Source organism: Seriola aureovittata, chromosome 5 (assembly GCF_021018895.1).
Source record: "Seriola aureovittata isolate HTS-2021-v1 ecotype China chromosome 5, ASM2101889v1, whole genome shotgun sequence".
In the NCBI taxonomy this organism is placed as follows: Eukaryota; Metazoa; Chordata; class Actinopteri; order Carangiformes; family Carangidae; genus Seriola; species Seriola aureovittata.
This window is the reverse complement of record NC_079368.1, coordinates 12455822-12474008: the sequence shown is the minus strand read 5'-3', so window position 1 is coordinate 12474008 and position 18187 is coordinate 12455822. Positions and strand designations below refer to the sequence as shown.

General features: G+C 38.6%; 1 protein-coding gene across 2 annotated transcripts in view; it reads left to right on the top strand.

The window, feature by feature from the left end:
- The window catches only part of LOC130170143 (X-linked retinitis pigmentosa GTPase regulator-like), a 297248-nt gene that overhangs the window by 2644 nt on the left and 276417 nt on the right, over positions 1–18187 (top strand). Inside the window, exons 1-2 of one of the 2 annotated variants that reach the window (XM_056377304.1) lie at positions 2316–2461; positions 5066–5249. In XM_056377304.1, the coding sequence (XP_056233279.1) occupies positions 2348–2461; positions 5066–5249 (298 nt within the window). In that variant the 5' untranslated portion in view covers positions 2316–2347. Of the gene's footprint in view, positions 1–2315; positions 2462–5065; positions 5250–18187 lie in introns of those variants that run through there. The other variant, XM_056377305.1, reaches the window with a different exon arrangement.

Sequence of the window (18187 nt, the reverse complement as noted above, 5' to 3'; positions counted from 1 at the left end):
ATCACGGATTTGAAAATTGCTGGAAAACATTTGGGATAATGCAAGTACATAACCCATATATATATATATATATAACAGGCCTAGTTGTTTTTAGATATTTTAATGCAGAAAAGGTACATATACCTTTTTAAGTCTTTAAAGTATTAAAACACGACATTAAACATTGGTTAACAAGTGTGATGATTCTTAAAATGACATTTGATGTCAATCCCTTACAGTCTAAATATCTGTCACATATTTATGACGGATTAATGAAGATGAAAACTAATGACCTGTTTTTCTGCTTGCCTCTCTCCATGTAGTTGGACTATTGATTCATGTTTTGAATTTCTCTTAAGATGGACAGGACAAGCAATCAAGTCTGGACAGTGGATTTATATACACTGGCAAACTGAATTGATGGCATTCCTTATATGGGAATTTTAGTCCATCAAATTATTTTGTAAATTAATTGAATAACATGGAGTTCGGAGAATACCATAAACATTGTCATGATGATTACAGATACCACATTATGGAGCACAGGCTGAATAAATTTGTCTGATAACAATTAAATCAGGATCTGATCTAACAGGAGGTGAATATTTATTTTACAGACTTAGAAGGCTGTTGGGAATTGTTTTGACTGCAGCTTCTTGTGCATGCCCCCTGCTGCTTTTGCCTGCTCTCTCTGCTTCCCAGGTTGGGTGCAGTTAACCTCGAACAAGCCTTTTTACACATCCCAAATCCATACTACATACTACTTATATGTTTTTAACATAAAGTGTGTTTCCACTGGGAAAGTAAAAAAGTATAGTGAAATCAGAAAGATGCTGTTGATGGATACTATTCTCCCTCAATGCAGTGCACAGGGAAATCTGGTGTGAGTTGGCCATGTGAGGATTACATTACTGTGCATTGACAAAATAAATCTATATCCATCGAATTTGGGTTTATTAGCAGTTACAGTGGTCTTTGTTTTCAGGCAAAGTTGGAAAATTGTAATTATCATAACTCTGATATGACATGAATGAACCTTTTTTTTTTTTTTTTTTTTAAGTGTACTAACTTCTAAAACGATATACTAGTATAGTACATACTGTATAGAATTAGTATGTAATATGGATTTTGAACACAGCTCAAGTGACCTCTTGTGTTCATCCAAAGTAAATGTTAATCGCTAACTAAATTGGTGATATAAAGTTTCTGTCTAGAAATTCAAATTTTGCTTTCACATACTTTATCATAGTATAGTAAATAATTATATATATGCTTTCTAATTGACATATTATTTACTTCTAAATAGGGGTTTGACAATCATTGCGGCAGTTACAATTAAATTGTGACAAATACAATTAATAACTCATGCGGACAGTTCCCTATTTCATATTGTTGCAGAAAAATCACACACAAGCACACTGAAAAGTAAAAACACAGACTAACATTTTAGGCCTCCACAAACACTGTCTTCTGCTCACTGTCTGTGGTCATAACTGTAACTCAGTAACACTAAAATTACCACCACAATGTTGTGTAGTAGTGCCTTTCTAAAATACCTCTTATGGAGCACCAGGGATGTCATAGGAAAAGTAATAAAGCATTTCCTTAATTTCATATACAAAAACAGCATAAAACGCTCATTAAATAAACCATTTAGAAATACATTTGTTATTCCATGAATAGATACTAGAATTTGAAAAACTATTTGAAAAGGCATTTTAAAAATGGGAATAGATACTTGGATTCCCCTCTAAAACTCACTAGTTAGCTCTCTAACCAATCAGAGAGCTTGTTGCATCCCATGGCCAATTGGGATTGCTCAGTCTGGTTTTACTAGCACTAAAGGCCCAGAGTGTCACAGAAAGGCTAAATTGAGTGGCTAAATGACTAAGCAAATCAATTAATAAGAAATGGAAAAGCTGCTGGAAAAAGCAAATGGAAATTGAAGAGGGAATCCAGGTATGCATTCACATTTTTAAAATGGCTTTTCAAATAGTTTTTCAAATTCTGTTATTTATTAATTAATTAATTAATTAATTAATTAATAAATGTATTTACAAATGGTGTATTTAACGAGTGTTTTATGCTGTTTTTGTAAATCCACTTTTAAATCTGAAGTATTTATTGACGTATTAATAGTTCATTTATATATTCCTTTTACAATTCCTGTTTTTAATGCCTATTAAAAAAAAAAAAATGAAATTATGGAAATGCTTTGTTACTTTTCCAGTGACATTCCTGGTCCTCCATACTTGTTGCTTTCAAAGTTTGTCCCAGTTTAGATAAGAATAAGCTAACCTCAAACAGCCGTTGTGCTGTTAACAGAAGGTGCCATGGAGACAGTTACCCTGCCAATGTGGTGAGTGCAATGATGGGAGGAGAAGGAAATGAAGTCAGGGCCACAAGGCAACAAGGCCAGTGTGAGAAAATGAATGGAAACAAAGAAGACGGTGAAATGGAAAGTCCTTTAACACTGGCACAGGTTAGTTCCTGTTAGCTGTGTGCTAAGTGTGTTTCTGCCTTTTTTTTTGTCTAATTGTTCCATTTGTTTGGCATTCAGAAGTGCAAATCAGAACTGTAAGATTAGTAAGTAAGATTCCAAATCTTGACCTACTTTTGAGTGGAGAAACAGAAACATAACTTTTGAGAAGAAAGTATGATATGATTGCATATGATATGCAAAAACTGATTATTTTGGCAAATATTACGATTGTAAGTCATGATTTCTGTTGCAATGGACTTCATTTTCACTGATTTTAAATTTGATGATTTTTGTTGGGACTTGTACTGAAGAAACATTCCTTTATGTCTGGAGAATATGATTTGTAGGCCAAGGCATTGCTGTAGCACCATAATGCATTATATAAGGAGTGTTGTGACAGATTTCACCTTTTTATCAAAAAAATTGCAGCTGCTGCAATTTGGATATTGCACTTGGCTATATTGCAATTTCGATAATATTTTGTTTACTTTTCAGCTCTAGTTACAGTGTTTTTCAGTCAAATATATCTAGATGTCTCTTCTTGAATAATTTCCCTTGGATGCTGTTTACCAGTTTTGGCTTATTTAGTTTTTATGTCTCATATTTCTGTTAGTAAGGCCTGTTTGAACTGACACCACATGTCATGAACTCCGGCATACAGCTCAGTATTTTTACAAGTAGTTTGAAATAACCACTCGGAATGAGGACTTGCCTGGAAAGTCAAAACAGATAGCCCCTACTTGGTTTGAACAGCACAAAAGCCAAATCTCTGGTTAAGTAAGTTCTTCAGACAGCAAAACAGTGCAACAATGACCACAATGTCATAGAGAAAAATGTGTAGAAAATGCTTTTTTAAAATCAGCATAAGAATTTGTGCAGTGTATAGTGATGTTTAGGGGAGCAAGCAACAGCTTATCCAATTGGCATGACTAGATTTGTAGTGTATTATGGTGTGTAAGTTTGTAAATCAGGATATTAATAAACATAAGGTTAACATAATCCCTATCAAAATACAAAACTATAGTTCTTCCAGAGTTGGCATGCATTGTAAAGCTTTTAGCTTTTTCTTGATCCACAGAATATGGTAAAACAGTCTGGCCAGTGATAATGGTGTTTCAGCTATTATTATAATAATCTTTCCATTTATTGAAGTATGTATACATGTGAAAAAAGCATTGTCTAATTGTATTTATTTCAAAATGATCTGATTAGTGGATATACAGCTAGCAAGTCATGGAAACAGCTTAAATGCCAATCAGTTGTGAGCAGGAAACATATGAGTAAGTGTGGCAGAAATATTAAAGTAATTAAAAGTAAGAAAAGTGAGCAAACCAAATCCTGCTTAGGGCCCTCATTAAGCTAAGGACACCCCTGCATGCTTTGAAACTCATCTACATAAGAGAGAGATGAAACTGGCTGTTAGGCAGTGCCTGATAACATTTGTCCATTATGGACTGCAGAGGGCCATCTGTAGCAAAACAGCAGATGCAGCTTCATATCAGTTTCATACACCTCATTACTGCAGCGCTTTTTGTTTTGCGAAGTTTCTTTGAAATTTCTCAACAAATAACTACAATTAGACAGTCATTATGAATTTTAAACTGTTGTGCTGGCATGCACACTAGGTGAAAGTCAGTATTGTTACAAAAGAGTTGTTCTTTTGTAATTGATATATTAATGGCAAAGACTTAAATCACATCCCTCAGTAGAAGCTCATTAATCTATCCGTGTATGTGCTCCTAGTTGGATAGGTTGTATCCTTGCATTGGGGAAAAAGGCTGCCTTGGTCAAGTCCAGTCTTTATTAAGATTAATGAACAGCTTGACATTTTTAGTCCTCTGTCTCAATCGATAATTTTAATACTCATGAGGGCCAATGGGGATCTAAGCTTGCGGAATTCACACTGTGGCCACAGGGCGCATGTTAAATGTCCAAGTGGTAATCAATGCAAAGAAATTAGCTATTGATCTCTTATAGTTTTGTAATAGGTTATCTATTGGTTTGCTCTTTCGGAAAATTCCAATATCAGTCGGATGGAATTGTGCTGGTAATATTGCTGGGGGATGTGTGTGTGTCTATGCATGTGTATGGCTGCACATACACCCAGCTTCCACATTTGTGTGTGCAGGGTCACATCCTAATTAGCACAGAGGGCAGATTGTAAATAAACATGTTGAGGAGAATATTGGTGATCTGCATCAGATCCACAGTTCATTACAAATAGGGCTGGGAACTTCAGATTGGCTTTATGTAAGCTTAATGCTGGCAAGAAGACCAGTACTTGTAAACTGCTATTTTAATTAAAACACATCCACTACTTTCCATCATACTGTATGTGAGACCACATCATTCATATACAAATAGTTGGGGATTATGACTCCCATATCATTTGAACATCAAAAAATATATTTCATATGTTTACTGCAAATGTAGGTGATAAAAAAACTACTGCAATATAATTCTAGTTCCTAACCTTAGTTCTAAGCTTAGAGAAAACTGATGTCAAGCATACACACAATTCTTTTTCTCATAATTAAATTAAAGTTAAAGTTGAGAAAAATACCAAGCAAACTTTGTATACTTTTCCTTTGTCTGTGTTCCCAGGACATACAGTGTGAGTTGGATATGGATCTGCTGTGCTGGGGTAGTGGAGAGCTTGGCCAGAATGGATGTGGCAGGCCAGGGGACATCGGTCCAGAAGAAGCCCATCTGAGAGAGTTCACAGCAACTAGGCGTGGCACCGTGAAGCTGCTGGCATGTGGATCCAGTCACTCCATTGTGGTTACAGGTACAGTTCCCAGTCCACTCTTGTACTGTTGTGTTTTATTGCACACTTTGGATGTCTAATCAGAATTCACTATTTTGGTATTGTCATGTAGTAGATCTTGCAGTACAGAAGTAATTGGGACAAGCCGCAATAACCAGTCTGATGTACTTTTAATACTGATGTAGATTTGCCTAAAAGCATGGTAGTCCAGTGAGGCTTTAGAATGTCTACAAAACATTTTAGGGAGACATTTGATCAAAGGATGTGTTAGCAACCAAGCCTATAGCATCCATTAGCAACCACCATACACAATGATGGACTTGTTTGTACTTGAGTTCATGTACACCCAGAAAACAGATCAGGTGGCACAGTAATGGGATATTCTTTAAAGGTTTCAAACACTCATAATGTCATATACATAGGGTTTACACATGACATGAAGTGTCTTCCCCCCCTGCCCATGATGTAATACTGGCCTACTTATTTGCCAGTTTGATAGAAAACCTGATGACAGGAAGAGGGGAGTATCCTTTAGTACATTAGCTGGCAGTAGTCATAAAACAGTAGCCCAGATAAGTCTTATAGATCACCCCAACACAGGGATCCTATACCTCTACCATCATTACAGGGGAAAAAGGTGACATTTTTGATTGATTAAAATGGTTCAGGCTAGCTTAGGCTAAATCATGTTAAGTGATGTGACACTGCAGTTTCACATATCATATTTCTGTCGAGACAATGATGGTGGAAGGCATTGTCAAGGCATGATATCTGACAACAGCAGACATCTGGAGGGACTGGAGGAGATTTATGGAAGGTTTTAGTGGTCTGAGGGAGATGAGAGAGAGTAAAAAGTGGTCCTTTTTTGTGCATTGTCACTTCTCGAGTGACTGTAAATTTTCCTCCGGTGCTGTTGGGAATTGGAGACATTTACACATCCTGACAAATTGCCTGCTGTAAAAGTATTTACTGGTCTTGTCCTCCCTTTATTCTTGGCTAGCTCGCAAACACAAACCCCCTCATAGACACAGAAATATTTACCCTCAGCAAATTTATGTGACACATGTTTATGTGGCGTACCTGGCCCAAGATATGTCATAATTGTGTCATGTTGAGAGTACTGGTCCACACTTAACGTTTTAATAGAGGAGGTCTTGAGTAGGTCATAATGGTTTTATATCAGCCACATTGTCTCCAATCACTGGCCGTTTGGTCCAGTCAGCTCAAGGAACGGCTTGTTTATGGAAAAATAGCTTGCAAGAGAAATCCATGATGTGCACAGAAGGGTGAAGAACAACTATACTTGCCTAACCCACCGACACACACACTATCACACATACAACCTCCACAGATTAAGATAAACCGTTTACTGATTAGAGGTTGTCACCTCAGTGATTACCGACCAACATGCAATGATCAGCCGTAATTGGGACTGTCCTTAGGGTTTGTTGTCATGGGAAACTTGCACTGCGTGTGAATAGTATGTTGTTTGTCGGTTTTATATTTGAGTTCTGTTTGCTAGCGGGACAATGATTAATACTTGTTTTTTGACATATTTCGAAATTATGATAACTTGGCTATTATGGAACTTGTTTTTATGTATAATGAAATTATCTGTTGATTCAGTGCAAATTACAGACTGTAAATTGTTTAGTTTCTAGTACATGGCTCTTCTCCACAGATAAGGATGGAATGATTACCCTTGAGTAAACTCTTTACTTTCTTGTCCATGCTCAAATATTTCTCTACATTTTAAAAACGCATTATAAATTGCTGCCACTAGGTGGCACTGTGAGACTGCCAATAAGAGTGCAACAGGGGAGAGAGGCTGGGGGTAGGTGGGAGAAGGGAGGCCCACACTTACCTCACACTCAGACAGAGCTATAATTTACTAATAGTGCAGGAGCCGCCATTGCTGTTATCTTTTAATAGATTTGTACGGGGGAAAGCAGGTGCCTGTTGTTAATGTGTCCAATTGCCCAAGTTGCCTACAGAATTTAGGGCATCCATCACTGTCGTCGTCGGTGACACCCTGTCGTTCTACTTCACGCAGCGGGCCGGCCGGGCTGGGCTGGTAACAGATGAGGCTTCTCTCTCCTCTAGACGCCCACAGTCACACAGAGACGACCGCCATACGTGCTTGCACATGCATACACACACAAAAACACACAAGGCTATGCCACATTCTTAGAGGGCAAACTGAACTCATACCCGCTGCAACAGGAAATGCATATTATACATTAAATAAATATGATGAAAGGAAAAACCTTGTACTGTTACCTCTAAAAATTTATATCCAAAACTTAAGTGGAATAAGTACTATTTTGAAGAGAGAAAGTGCCATTTAAAAAAATTAATCTCAGTAAACTTTGCTCCCATTGCTTTGAGTTCTTGACCTTCCAGCTGCACCCTTGAGCTTAGCCAGGGGCACCACGTTGCTTGCAGGTTTGCCCCCCGCCCTGGAAAACACTCCATGCAGCTGTGTTTCTTTAGACCCGGGCTGAGAGTTGGAGGGTATACAGAGGTGCTTGCTAATACCTTGTTACGGCTGTTTCAGTTGCTGGGTCTCAGAGAGGTCAGTGTCAGTACTACTTTTGTTCAAGGCCCTTGATCTGCTGGATGTTTGAGTAAGCCAAGGACCCATGTGCTGGCCGTTTGTGACCTACCATGCTTTTCCTACCGGAGACTTTGCTCTTGTGAGTCTCTTGGACTGTGCCAGAAGTCTTTGGTCAGAAATTTTTACTTTGATTTTGGTCTTTGAATGTTTTAAGCAAGGACTAAATATTAATTTATATGACCTTAGTGCCTTGAGATAATGCATGTTGTGATCTGATGCTATACAAATACAATTGAATGTAATTGAATTGAAATAGGAAGAACAGCACAGTTGTGACAGGAGATTTTTGACAGAAAGTCAGTATACTATCCCAAAAACAGGACTGATGAAGGACTGTCCTCCGGGATTAGGTTTTTCCACAGTCTTTATTCCCTTTTCCGTTTTTTCTTCACTTCTCTTTCCATATGAATTATGAACCTTGGTTAGGCCTTGGTGTCAGGTGTTAAACAGCAAATGAAGGCTATGACCCAGCTTCCTAACCCTCTCTGACATCTCTCTTAACATAAAACAGAGCCCTTACTCTCACCGTAATTGTAATCATCATGTTACTTTTGCTCAGTTTTTCCAGTGTTTCCTCCTGCATGCTGTTGATAAGCATTGCACCATTATGAGTTATACATTCCTCAGATATTCCCCTCTTTCCTCAGCTGTGAACACAACTTCAAAAAATAAATTGTAATAATGTAATGACATCATGCACCTGTTAGTAATAAAGAACACAGTCTGGAGTTTTTAAAGTGCATAATGTTATACCACTTGTCAGTAAAAGCAAGTATTGGTACATCCTGTATTCTTTGACTCATCATAAAAATCCCTCTGCAAACACGGAGAGACACATAGCTCTGTGTATTCAGTTTAATGATATCCATTAAAATAGATTACAACAGACATAGTTTGCTCTGAATTACCTGGTCCTGAAATCCAATACCCTTTTAGAAAAAACTAAAATCCTCTAAAGTAACAGGAGTGGTCAATTGACCTGCCATGTGTCCGGGCTTTATTGGCATTCAGGACACAGTTTCATCTCTAAAGTATCAAAGGGATAGAAAAAGTGAGAAAGAGAGAGAGTCAGAGACAGGTGAAGACACAGACAAACCATCACAATGGCAGAAAAAAATCTTCAAGCTGCACACATGACCCTCCTTTTTGCCAGTCATGGCCAAGTTCTGCCTTGAGGATAGGGTTCATGCAGACTCGAGTGGCTACTTCTGTAAATGTATAATTCACTTGGATTGCCAGGAAACTGTTGTTAATATGGAGACCTATTTTCTCATTTTCTTTCTTCTTGCCTTTCTTTCAAGAGATCTAGGCCTGTAGGCAAATACACCTTTACCTATGTATTTTATTGTCTTGTTTAATGTTTGTCAAAGAGTGCAATACTCAGAATAATTCTAGGAAAGTATTGGCCATCCCGCTGCATGACAACTCCAATATGTCTGCTTTGTACCCACCACTGAAGGGAGCTTTGGTAATAATTTGCCATTTAGCTGTGTTGATGTTTTTCTACGATTTCCCATTTGGGAAAGGTGAACAAGCGGAAAAGGGGAAAAATAACCCCTGTTCTTGCTTCTCGCCCTCTCTCTCACTCCTGTTCATTCTCTCTTTCTTTCTATCTTGCTCTCTCCTTGATCTCTGCTAATTTGGTTGAGCAGGTTGAGCGTTTAGTTTTGCACTCAGTTGCTTTTTAAGGTTAATCGTAGGACAGAAGTGTTTATGTTGCTGTAATATGGGCTTAACACTCTCTCAGCGAAGCATGGAGGACTTGAAATATGTAGTTCACCATCCCACTGCCCCCACCTCTTCCTCTTCCTCTTCTGCCTCCGTCCCAAAAAAGAAAAAAGAAAAAAGACAAACCTTATGCAGAACAAAAGATGGGGGAAAGTCTTGCCAATTAGCAGCTAATGAGACAAGCTTGTGAGGATATCCAAATCCTCAACGTGTTAACGTTTACTCCCCCCCTTAAGTCCTTCAACCTGCGCCTCCCCCATCTGCCCTTGCACCCAGCCTCTTGTAAGGCGGTGAGGGCACCTCTGAGGCCCTCTGTGTGATTATTCACACATGGCCATGGCCCTGGTGCTTCTAGCGGCAAATAAGAGGGGAAGAAAGAAATACCTTACGTATGGCTAATGTAAAAATGCTCAACTGACACATGGCCAAGGCTCTCCTCTTATTTTTAATTTAATTTTTTCCTTTTTACCCCCTTCCACCCCCCACACACCAGCTCTACCTCATTTTCTATAGATAGATGGATAGATAGATCCAATGAAGCCTTCTGTCTCTTGCCATCCGTTCTCAATTTTCCTTAATATAGTAAAGCCAGGAACTGGGTGGGTAGGTTGTGGTTGCGAGGCTGGTAAGGGAAACACATTTGATAAGTGAAAAATAATATGCCAAGAGAAAAACCAGTTATCCCAGTTGCCTTTGACATGCCTTTTATCCAAGATGTCTGTGTTGGAAGTGAAAATAAAATCTGCTTTTGTAATAGAGATCTTTGGACAGCCTTGAATGATTCGCCACTACTCCTTTCCGGCCTCATTTTCTCCAGAGCGAGTATGGGGAGTGTGTTTGGAATCTCAGTGGGGAAAATCAAATGTGAGTTGGCCTGGAAGTGTTGCAGTAAACAGTGAGAAAAAGCAAACACAGGCCAGATCAGGGAATATCATGCAGAGTAATGTTTGGACTAAAAAGAAGAACTGTGTAATGGAACAGCACAAATTCCACTCTCCAAAGGGACTTCTAATTGATTCTGTGCTTCATTACTAGTTTTCTCAGGGAGAAAAATGGACATCTCACTTTATTATGAAAACAGAGCAATAGACATTTTAAATGGATGCCATGGTGATTATAACGATACAATTCTCACAGCATTTGGCAACAGATGATTGCTTTATTGCTTTAGCGTTTTCTTAAATTGTACTGTTTTCCATGAAGGTAGCAGGGAGTAGCAGTTTGAATATAACCTTAACCCTGACTGAAACAATTAAATGAAAGCAGAGAATTGAAAGAGAGAGGTTTGGGAGCACAAAATAATCCAGGACTCCACTTGATATGTTATTTGTCGAGGGCAGTACATTTGTGCATGTTAACTAACTGTGCCACTGCACTTGGCCTGCTCGTAATAGGGTTCCAGCGCAAACATTTTCTCTCAGGGATTTCTATTATTAATTCTGTCTGAACACATCCATAAATGAATAATGAAATAAATAATGAAAACGTTATTACTTTTGGCAGCTGGGTCATTTCTCGTTTCCTGCTTTTTCCTCCGCTTGTTTCCTACTAATTAACTTTCCAAGGAGTTGTCCTCTTTTTCACAAAATGAATTTCATCAGTATGGTAGGCCACTGAAAGTGTGGGTACACAATCTCATGAAAAGACAACAACCAGAACAATACACAGGTCCTTCACTGGTTGCTTGTCATTTAAAGGAAATAAATTAAGTTATTAAAAAAAATTTTTGCGCAGTTATTTAGTTGTTTGTCACAACAGGTGGATTCAAATATAGCATATTAATAAATATATTTAAGTAGCAAAAATGTTAAACCTTGAGCCCGTAGCAAAATAATTTGTACCTAATATTCGCATTACTGACCACAGAACCCCAGGACAGCATGTTATGGGCTTGCTTCTTACAATAAAGTATGAAACAGGAAGAGCTTCTAGCGATATCTTATTTGGCAAATCAAGGTTCCTCCCTCCATTCCCAGCTCCATCACCACTCATCTCCCTCCTTTCAGATGCCTGCCCTATGCCCCGCACCATGCTGTTAAAGACTTGTGTGCTGGGACAGAGGCTTGGCGATAAGTAGCCCTCATTTAATATGGATCTTAAAGAGGGCAGTAAAGCTAGAGCCTTAGTAGAAGTCTCCCCCCCCATCCCTCTGGCATTACTATGACCCTTCTCTCTCTTTCTCTCTCTCTCTCTCTCTCTCTCCTCATTAGAGTCATTGCAAACTCTTTCAAACTGCTCCTTCCTTCTCTCTGCGTTTTACTGTTAATTAGTTTGCTTTGTAAGGTTAGATGTGCGGACGGAGCAAGTTTGGGAGTGTTTGGCTGCCATCTGTGTGCATACGGCTCTAACTATGTACAGATGGTGTGTGCTTACAGACAGGTTGCTTCTTGTGGGGGGAAAAAAATGTGAGAGACGGTTTTGGTTATTTTAACAAGATTTATGGCCATTCTCACAGGTAACTGTTTGAGCTGTAATGATTGTTAGTCAGCTGTCAAAAAAGTATAATTTAAGGCAAAACTAAGAAAGAAGAGAATCTAGATTTCTTCATTTCCACATCCTTGGTGATGAATCCTTTGTAAAATTTGTGAATTCCTGAAAAAAGCTGCTTTGTTAAAATTTTAACTGTGAAACATGTTGAACCAATTGTCTTGCGGCTACTTCAGAAAAGCGCTCATAATTTGGTCAAGTTAAAATACCATTAGCCACTCAGTGAACCAGTGAACCAGGTAAGTAGAGAAAAAGGCAAAGATTGACAAATAATTGCTTAACAAGGTCACAAAATTAGCAAATATGATCAAATAAGGAACTGACTAAATTATTTATGGTTTTGGTTCTCAGCACAGAAAAGTCATAAGTAAATTCCCATTAAATTTTATATTCAGTGCAAAACAAATAAAATAAAAACACATTAGAAATTAATTGTTTTAAAAGTATATAACTGATGGCAGCTTGCATTAAAACATGGCTCTAACATAGCATACTACTTTTTTTTTTTTTTTGACTGCAAGGTGCCTCTTGCTGGTGGGAAACCTGCCCTTGTCGGTCGCAGTTCAGTGGCTAATGCTTTCTACTGGGCATTGTGAATGACCCTCCCACAATTAAAAAAGGGTTAGGAAAATTATTGTTGGCCTCCTGCCACATACTTTATGTGACTTAGCAGTGGTCGGATAAGGATTGTGGGCCCACAGCCCCCAAAACGTGACTTTTTCTATCAACCCAGCTCTCTAAAATTGCTGGGTGTAATTAGCAAATTGAAGGAAACTTAGGAAGAAGGAAGTCTCGCTGTAGATGAGGAAACGGAACACAGACTAGGTTTAACTCAAAAACACTGAAAACTCTTATTGTTCATAAACTTGAACCTTTTCCGTGCAGTTTTTTTTCACCGATAATGTGGAAGAGCTAGGTCATGTGTCCATCCACATCTTACTAATTATATTGGTTAAAACGTGACCTGTTGTTGTGTAGTGTTTCTGGAAATGCATTTTCACAGTTTTGTAAGTAAAATAAAAAGACTATTTACATTTGGTTAATCATATTCAGTACATTAAGGTAGCGCATTTGTAGGTCAATACACATGCTTGAGAAGGATATCAAAAGCTTTCTCTTAGGTATTGAAAGTGAGTTCGACAGGAGAGTGAGAAAAGTGCATGGAACTAGACATGAGAAAAAGATGAGCATTTTCACAGTAACATCACAGTTTTGTCAAACACCATCGAATAAAGGTTTATTAACGATTATAATTTGCTGTGCTGACACCTTTTTTCATGATGAAATGGAGTGTTGAGGCTGGGCTGAGAGGTATTGCAGTGCGGTGTCAGCGCTTATGGAGTCAGTTAGAAGAGAATCTGTCATTTCATTAGATTTGCAACAACATTATTCATTATCATGTACTGACGCACGTAACTTGGTGAGACAGGTCACAAATAACATATATATATATATATACATTAATGCTACTCACTGCTTTCCATGCACAATTGTTCAAAATACTGGAAAATTAGAAAGGTATGATATTTAATATTACAAGATGCAGCCCATCTCTACAGATTGTTCTTTTTTAATGCTCACCTTGATTGAAGCCTTAAACACGAACCTTTTCTCAAGATGTGTCATAACACTGCTTACTAATGACTACAAATGAATATAGCGATTTAAATGAATAAAAACTCATTTGCTACAGGTAAACAAAATTGTTCAATGAAAACCCCCTTCTTTTGTCTTTCCTTTTTAAAACCTCAAACTGTCCGTGCGAGTGAAGAGGATCCTCTACAAACGTCCGAGAAAGCAGCCAAAAATACTGGGGGGAAAAAAGATTGCTTTGTTCATTTCTTTTCCCTCCTCTTTCTCTCTTTCTCACTCTCCCCAAGGTTCTATTAGGAAATAGATCCCAGGTGTTCGATAAGCCTGTAGTGGACATGACAGCAGTGCAATCAAGTGTATAAATTTAATTGCAGGCTCATTTTGTGCCGTTTATTAGCCGTTTAGGGGCACATCGCTCCACTTGAACCCTGTTATTGCCAGACAGAACAGCTGTTTGGTTCCTTTTTAACTGTTTGTCTCATTGCACAAGTACATACTTAAATGCCAAATGTTGCATATGAGAAGTAGAAATTATATTTCAAAATGCATATAAATACATACATTTTATCATCCATTTTAAATATATACTTTACACCTTTTGATGAGAAAACATTCAATTTAATTTGGTCCAATTTTGAATTTGAGTTTTATGGACAACTAAAATACATTTGCTAAAACAACAATGTGTTTTGTACGCTAAGTTGTCTAAATGCATAAAATTTAGGAATAATCTAAAGATACAAAATGCACTCTTTTCAGTTTTAAAAGTTGGACAGCAGCATACTCTACATGAACACAGAGTTGACCACACAAACACACACATACATACAAAAGGACTAGAGTGAGTCCTTTTTGCAACCCTTGTGGTTTCTGCTGAACTGTCCTCCATCTTTGCTGCCGGACGTTGCCACACACCGAGAGGCCTGCAGATGTACTAGCTTTGGTTGAAACCTACTTCTGGTGCGACACCCCATTAATAAAAAGCCTAGAGAAAGCTGTGTTAATTGTTACCATGCACTCGGCCCGGTATTCCTATAAATCACCTGACTAATTGCAACAAATTGTGGGCTGACATTAAGCTATGATTTCGAACCTGCAAATATTCATCAACATTGCAACTAGCCCCATAAAACACAGAGCCGGCCGTTTCCCAGGCCAAACATATATCTACGATCTGACTCCCCCATTATTTATGGATCTTTCTTGTCCTTAGCATTTAAGTGCTGCATGGTGAGTGAATGAGACGCCATCTTGTATATTTATTATATCCCTGGATAAAGCCCAAGTAGTGGCAGTCGTATGACCAGGCACAGACCTTGTTTTCCATGTTACCCTTGGAGCTTGGTGTGTAGTGTGCATTGCCCTATATTGATTACTGTTGTTGCCTGTCATAACAGAATTACCTTGAAGCGTTTCTGCAAATGCAAGCCTGCCTAGAGTTAAAATCCAAAGAATGGAGCAATAAAAATGTGCATCATCAGTGTATATCTGACAGTTTCACAGTCATTAGAAATAATTAGCCTGAAATTAACTGCCTAAAATGAACAAAGTCTATACAATTTCTACTTAGTATCACTGTTTTTCAGTATTATTTACCAAATGCTCATTACTGCAGTAGGTACTTAGAAAGTGCTTGATTTGTCGCCAGCCAGTCATATGTTGGAGCATTTAACCTCCCATGCAATGTTTATTTCATGCAGACAAAAGGCTAGTTAAATCTCTTTCTCTACGGTCCGACAGGCACCATAACTGTCACTGCAGATGATGTATTTCACAGCCCAATGCATTACTACCACTAATGTTTCACTATCCTGCCAATTCACCCTGGTACTGTTCAAAACACCTACAGTATGTGTCAAAACAGTACTTAATAGGCTGTCCCCCAGGTGTGCATCACCAGCTAAAGATGTTGGAGCCAAAGGTCAGATCTGATTTGTTATGTGGGAGTTCACGGGGAATTTTGATGTGCACTGATCAATTCCACACCCCAACATGCACATAAATCAATTCTGCATCTGGCAAGAAGGTATACATGGATGCTCATGGTGTATGAGTGCATGTGTGGACATGCACACACATGCACAAATGGACTCAGACTGTGGTGCAATTAATCATAAATCTCTTTCAGCATTATGTGAGCATGTTTTTATCCCCCCCTCTTCCATTCTTACCTTTTCCCCTTGGTCTATCCCTCTGTTTTAAATTGCAGAGATCCTAGCTAGCTTGAGACCACAATAGCTGGCACTACCATGGGGGGTGGGGGTGAGAGGCTGAAGAAGAGAGCAAAAAAAATCCTTCCTTTTTGACACTGTTAAACATTGACGGGCTTATTACCGTGTTCTCTGATTCAGCTGGATGTGTTCAAGGATCTTCTCAGCGGTGAAAAAGGTCAGCTGCTCTTAGATGTGCTCAGCTAGAATACTAATACTGTCCTTATTCAAATGATCTGCTCCAGTGCTTATTAAATTGATGGCCCAGGCGCTCTAATTTAATAGTGTTGCAGTCCAGGAGAGGGACACAGCTGCAGTCACCAGTGATTTAGGTGCTTCTGAGGCAAAGTTCAAGCAGGAGCCCCTTTTGCTTTTGGGATGCATTTTTCCCAGCAAATTAGCAGTCAGTGGCAGTGCACAATTAATTAGCGCAAACCAGGAAAAGCTTGTCATTTAATAAGGCGTTTTTTTTTCCACTCACACCTCTCCCACACACGGAAATATCTCTCCCTATCTTACCATACCTCATTCGCCCCGTAATCCCTCCCTCCCTTTTTTGTCTCTTTCTCTGTCTTCTATTCCCTCCCTCTTCCACTCCACTTTACATAAACAGAGGGAATTGATCCATTAAGTGGCGTGTTATTAATATCATTTAATGTATGTCTGGTTAAATGAAAGCTGTGGGTTGGATATTTTTCTGTGGCGTCAGAGTTTGAGAGCTCCGTCTGGGTTGGCTAGAGAGAGTAAAGAAGGGCCACTTGCTGATGATTTCATCCAATCAATAACTGTGATTGGTGGGTAGATTTACCAGAGGTGGATAGGCAGACTGAAACACAAGACATTTTCTGTTGCCTGTGTGTGTGAGCTTTTGGGCGCATGTGCCTATTTGTAAGTGCAACGATGCATTGTTGATTCTGTTTGTGTGCATATGAAACCTATAAAGCGGCACTATTTCAGTGTTTAATTGGACTTCACTTTAAGAGGCAATAAATTGTATGGGATGTGTTGTAGGATCAAGTGGTTTGCAAACTCAGCGAACAATTACATAAACTCCACATCATATTACCCTTTACCAAAGTTGCAGTTGATAAGTGCTGAGACGAGTCCAGAGTTTTGCCAGGGTAGCAGCTTTTTTTTTTTTGTCTCCATAAAACTTTGTTTGACCCCTCAGAGTAGAATGTGTTTTTCACTAAAATCCTTTTCATCTCCTCTACTCTCTGTCCCTTACAAGGACCTGAACTTAGACGTAGCACACTGTGGATTTTGCATTTTTTGTCTTTTACTGTGAGAGGTAGACAGTAAGTGATGACTCAAAAGTAAACTAAAAAATGTGTTTTTTGAAAAGGGAAATCTAGACATGTAACCCTAGCTGAGTACATTTAAATATTCTATTTAGTGAGATAAATATTGTTAATTAATTTTTAGTGAACTTATTTGTACAGAATACAGTTTTTAAATTATTTGTCTTAAACTTTAGGGGTTCAGTGATTATACTCACTATCTCTCACTACCTCTGTGTGTGTGTGTGTGTGTGTGTGTGTGTGTGTGTCTGTGTCATCCAGTAGTAGACTAATCAATTACGTGATTAATTTAAATACTTTGTCAAACTATTTCACCGGAATTGTTTTTGCAGATGAATGTAGACATGCAAAAGGAATCTAATAATTGTCAAAGAAGCAACATCAGCGACACAATGCTTTAATTTTTATTATTACAAAAATTAGTAATATTCCAATGAATCATTAGCTCAACAATACAAATACCTGTGTCATCTAGGGTTTTAATGTTTACCTGAAAATCACCTGATTTGTCAAAAGGGCAGTAAAGAAATGACAAAGGGTTAGGAACCGGACTGTTTGTATTTTATCCAACAAATACACACACACACACACACACACACACACACACACACACACACACACACACACACACATATGCACGCGCCTTCAGAGCTCTGTACCATTGTCCTGTTTACAGGTTGAAGGCTGAATGCGGAACATGTAGTACAGTAGGCCATAAATAAGAGTGGTGGGGCTCTATCAGTGCTGACAGAGGTCTCTTTACCCCTACACACACACTCACACACAGAGCCTGGCCCAGTGCCTGGTTGATTCCCCCCTCAACTAATAGACTCTGGTGAAACCAGTCAGCATTGTTGTTCTCAGATTGATGTGACCTTGATGCCGTTTAGTGCAGTGATTTGTTTATTGGCACTTATTTTGATGCATGTGGAAGTGAGCCTTAAAAGCCGCACCACAGACACACACAGAGAGAGTGAGGAAGATAAAGATGGGAAAAACAGAGCTAGAAGGATGGAAGGGGAG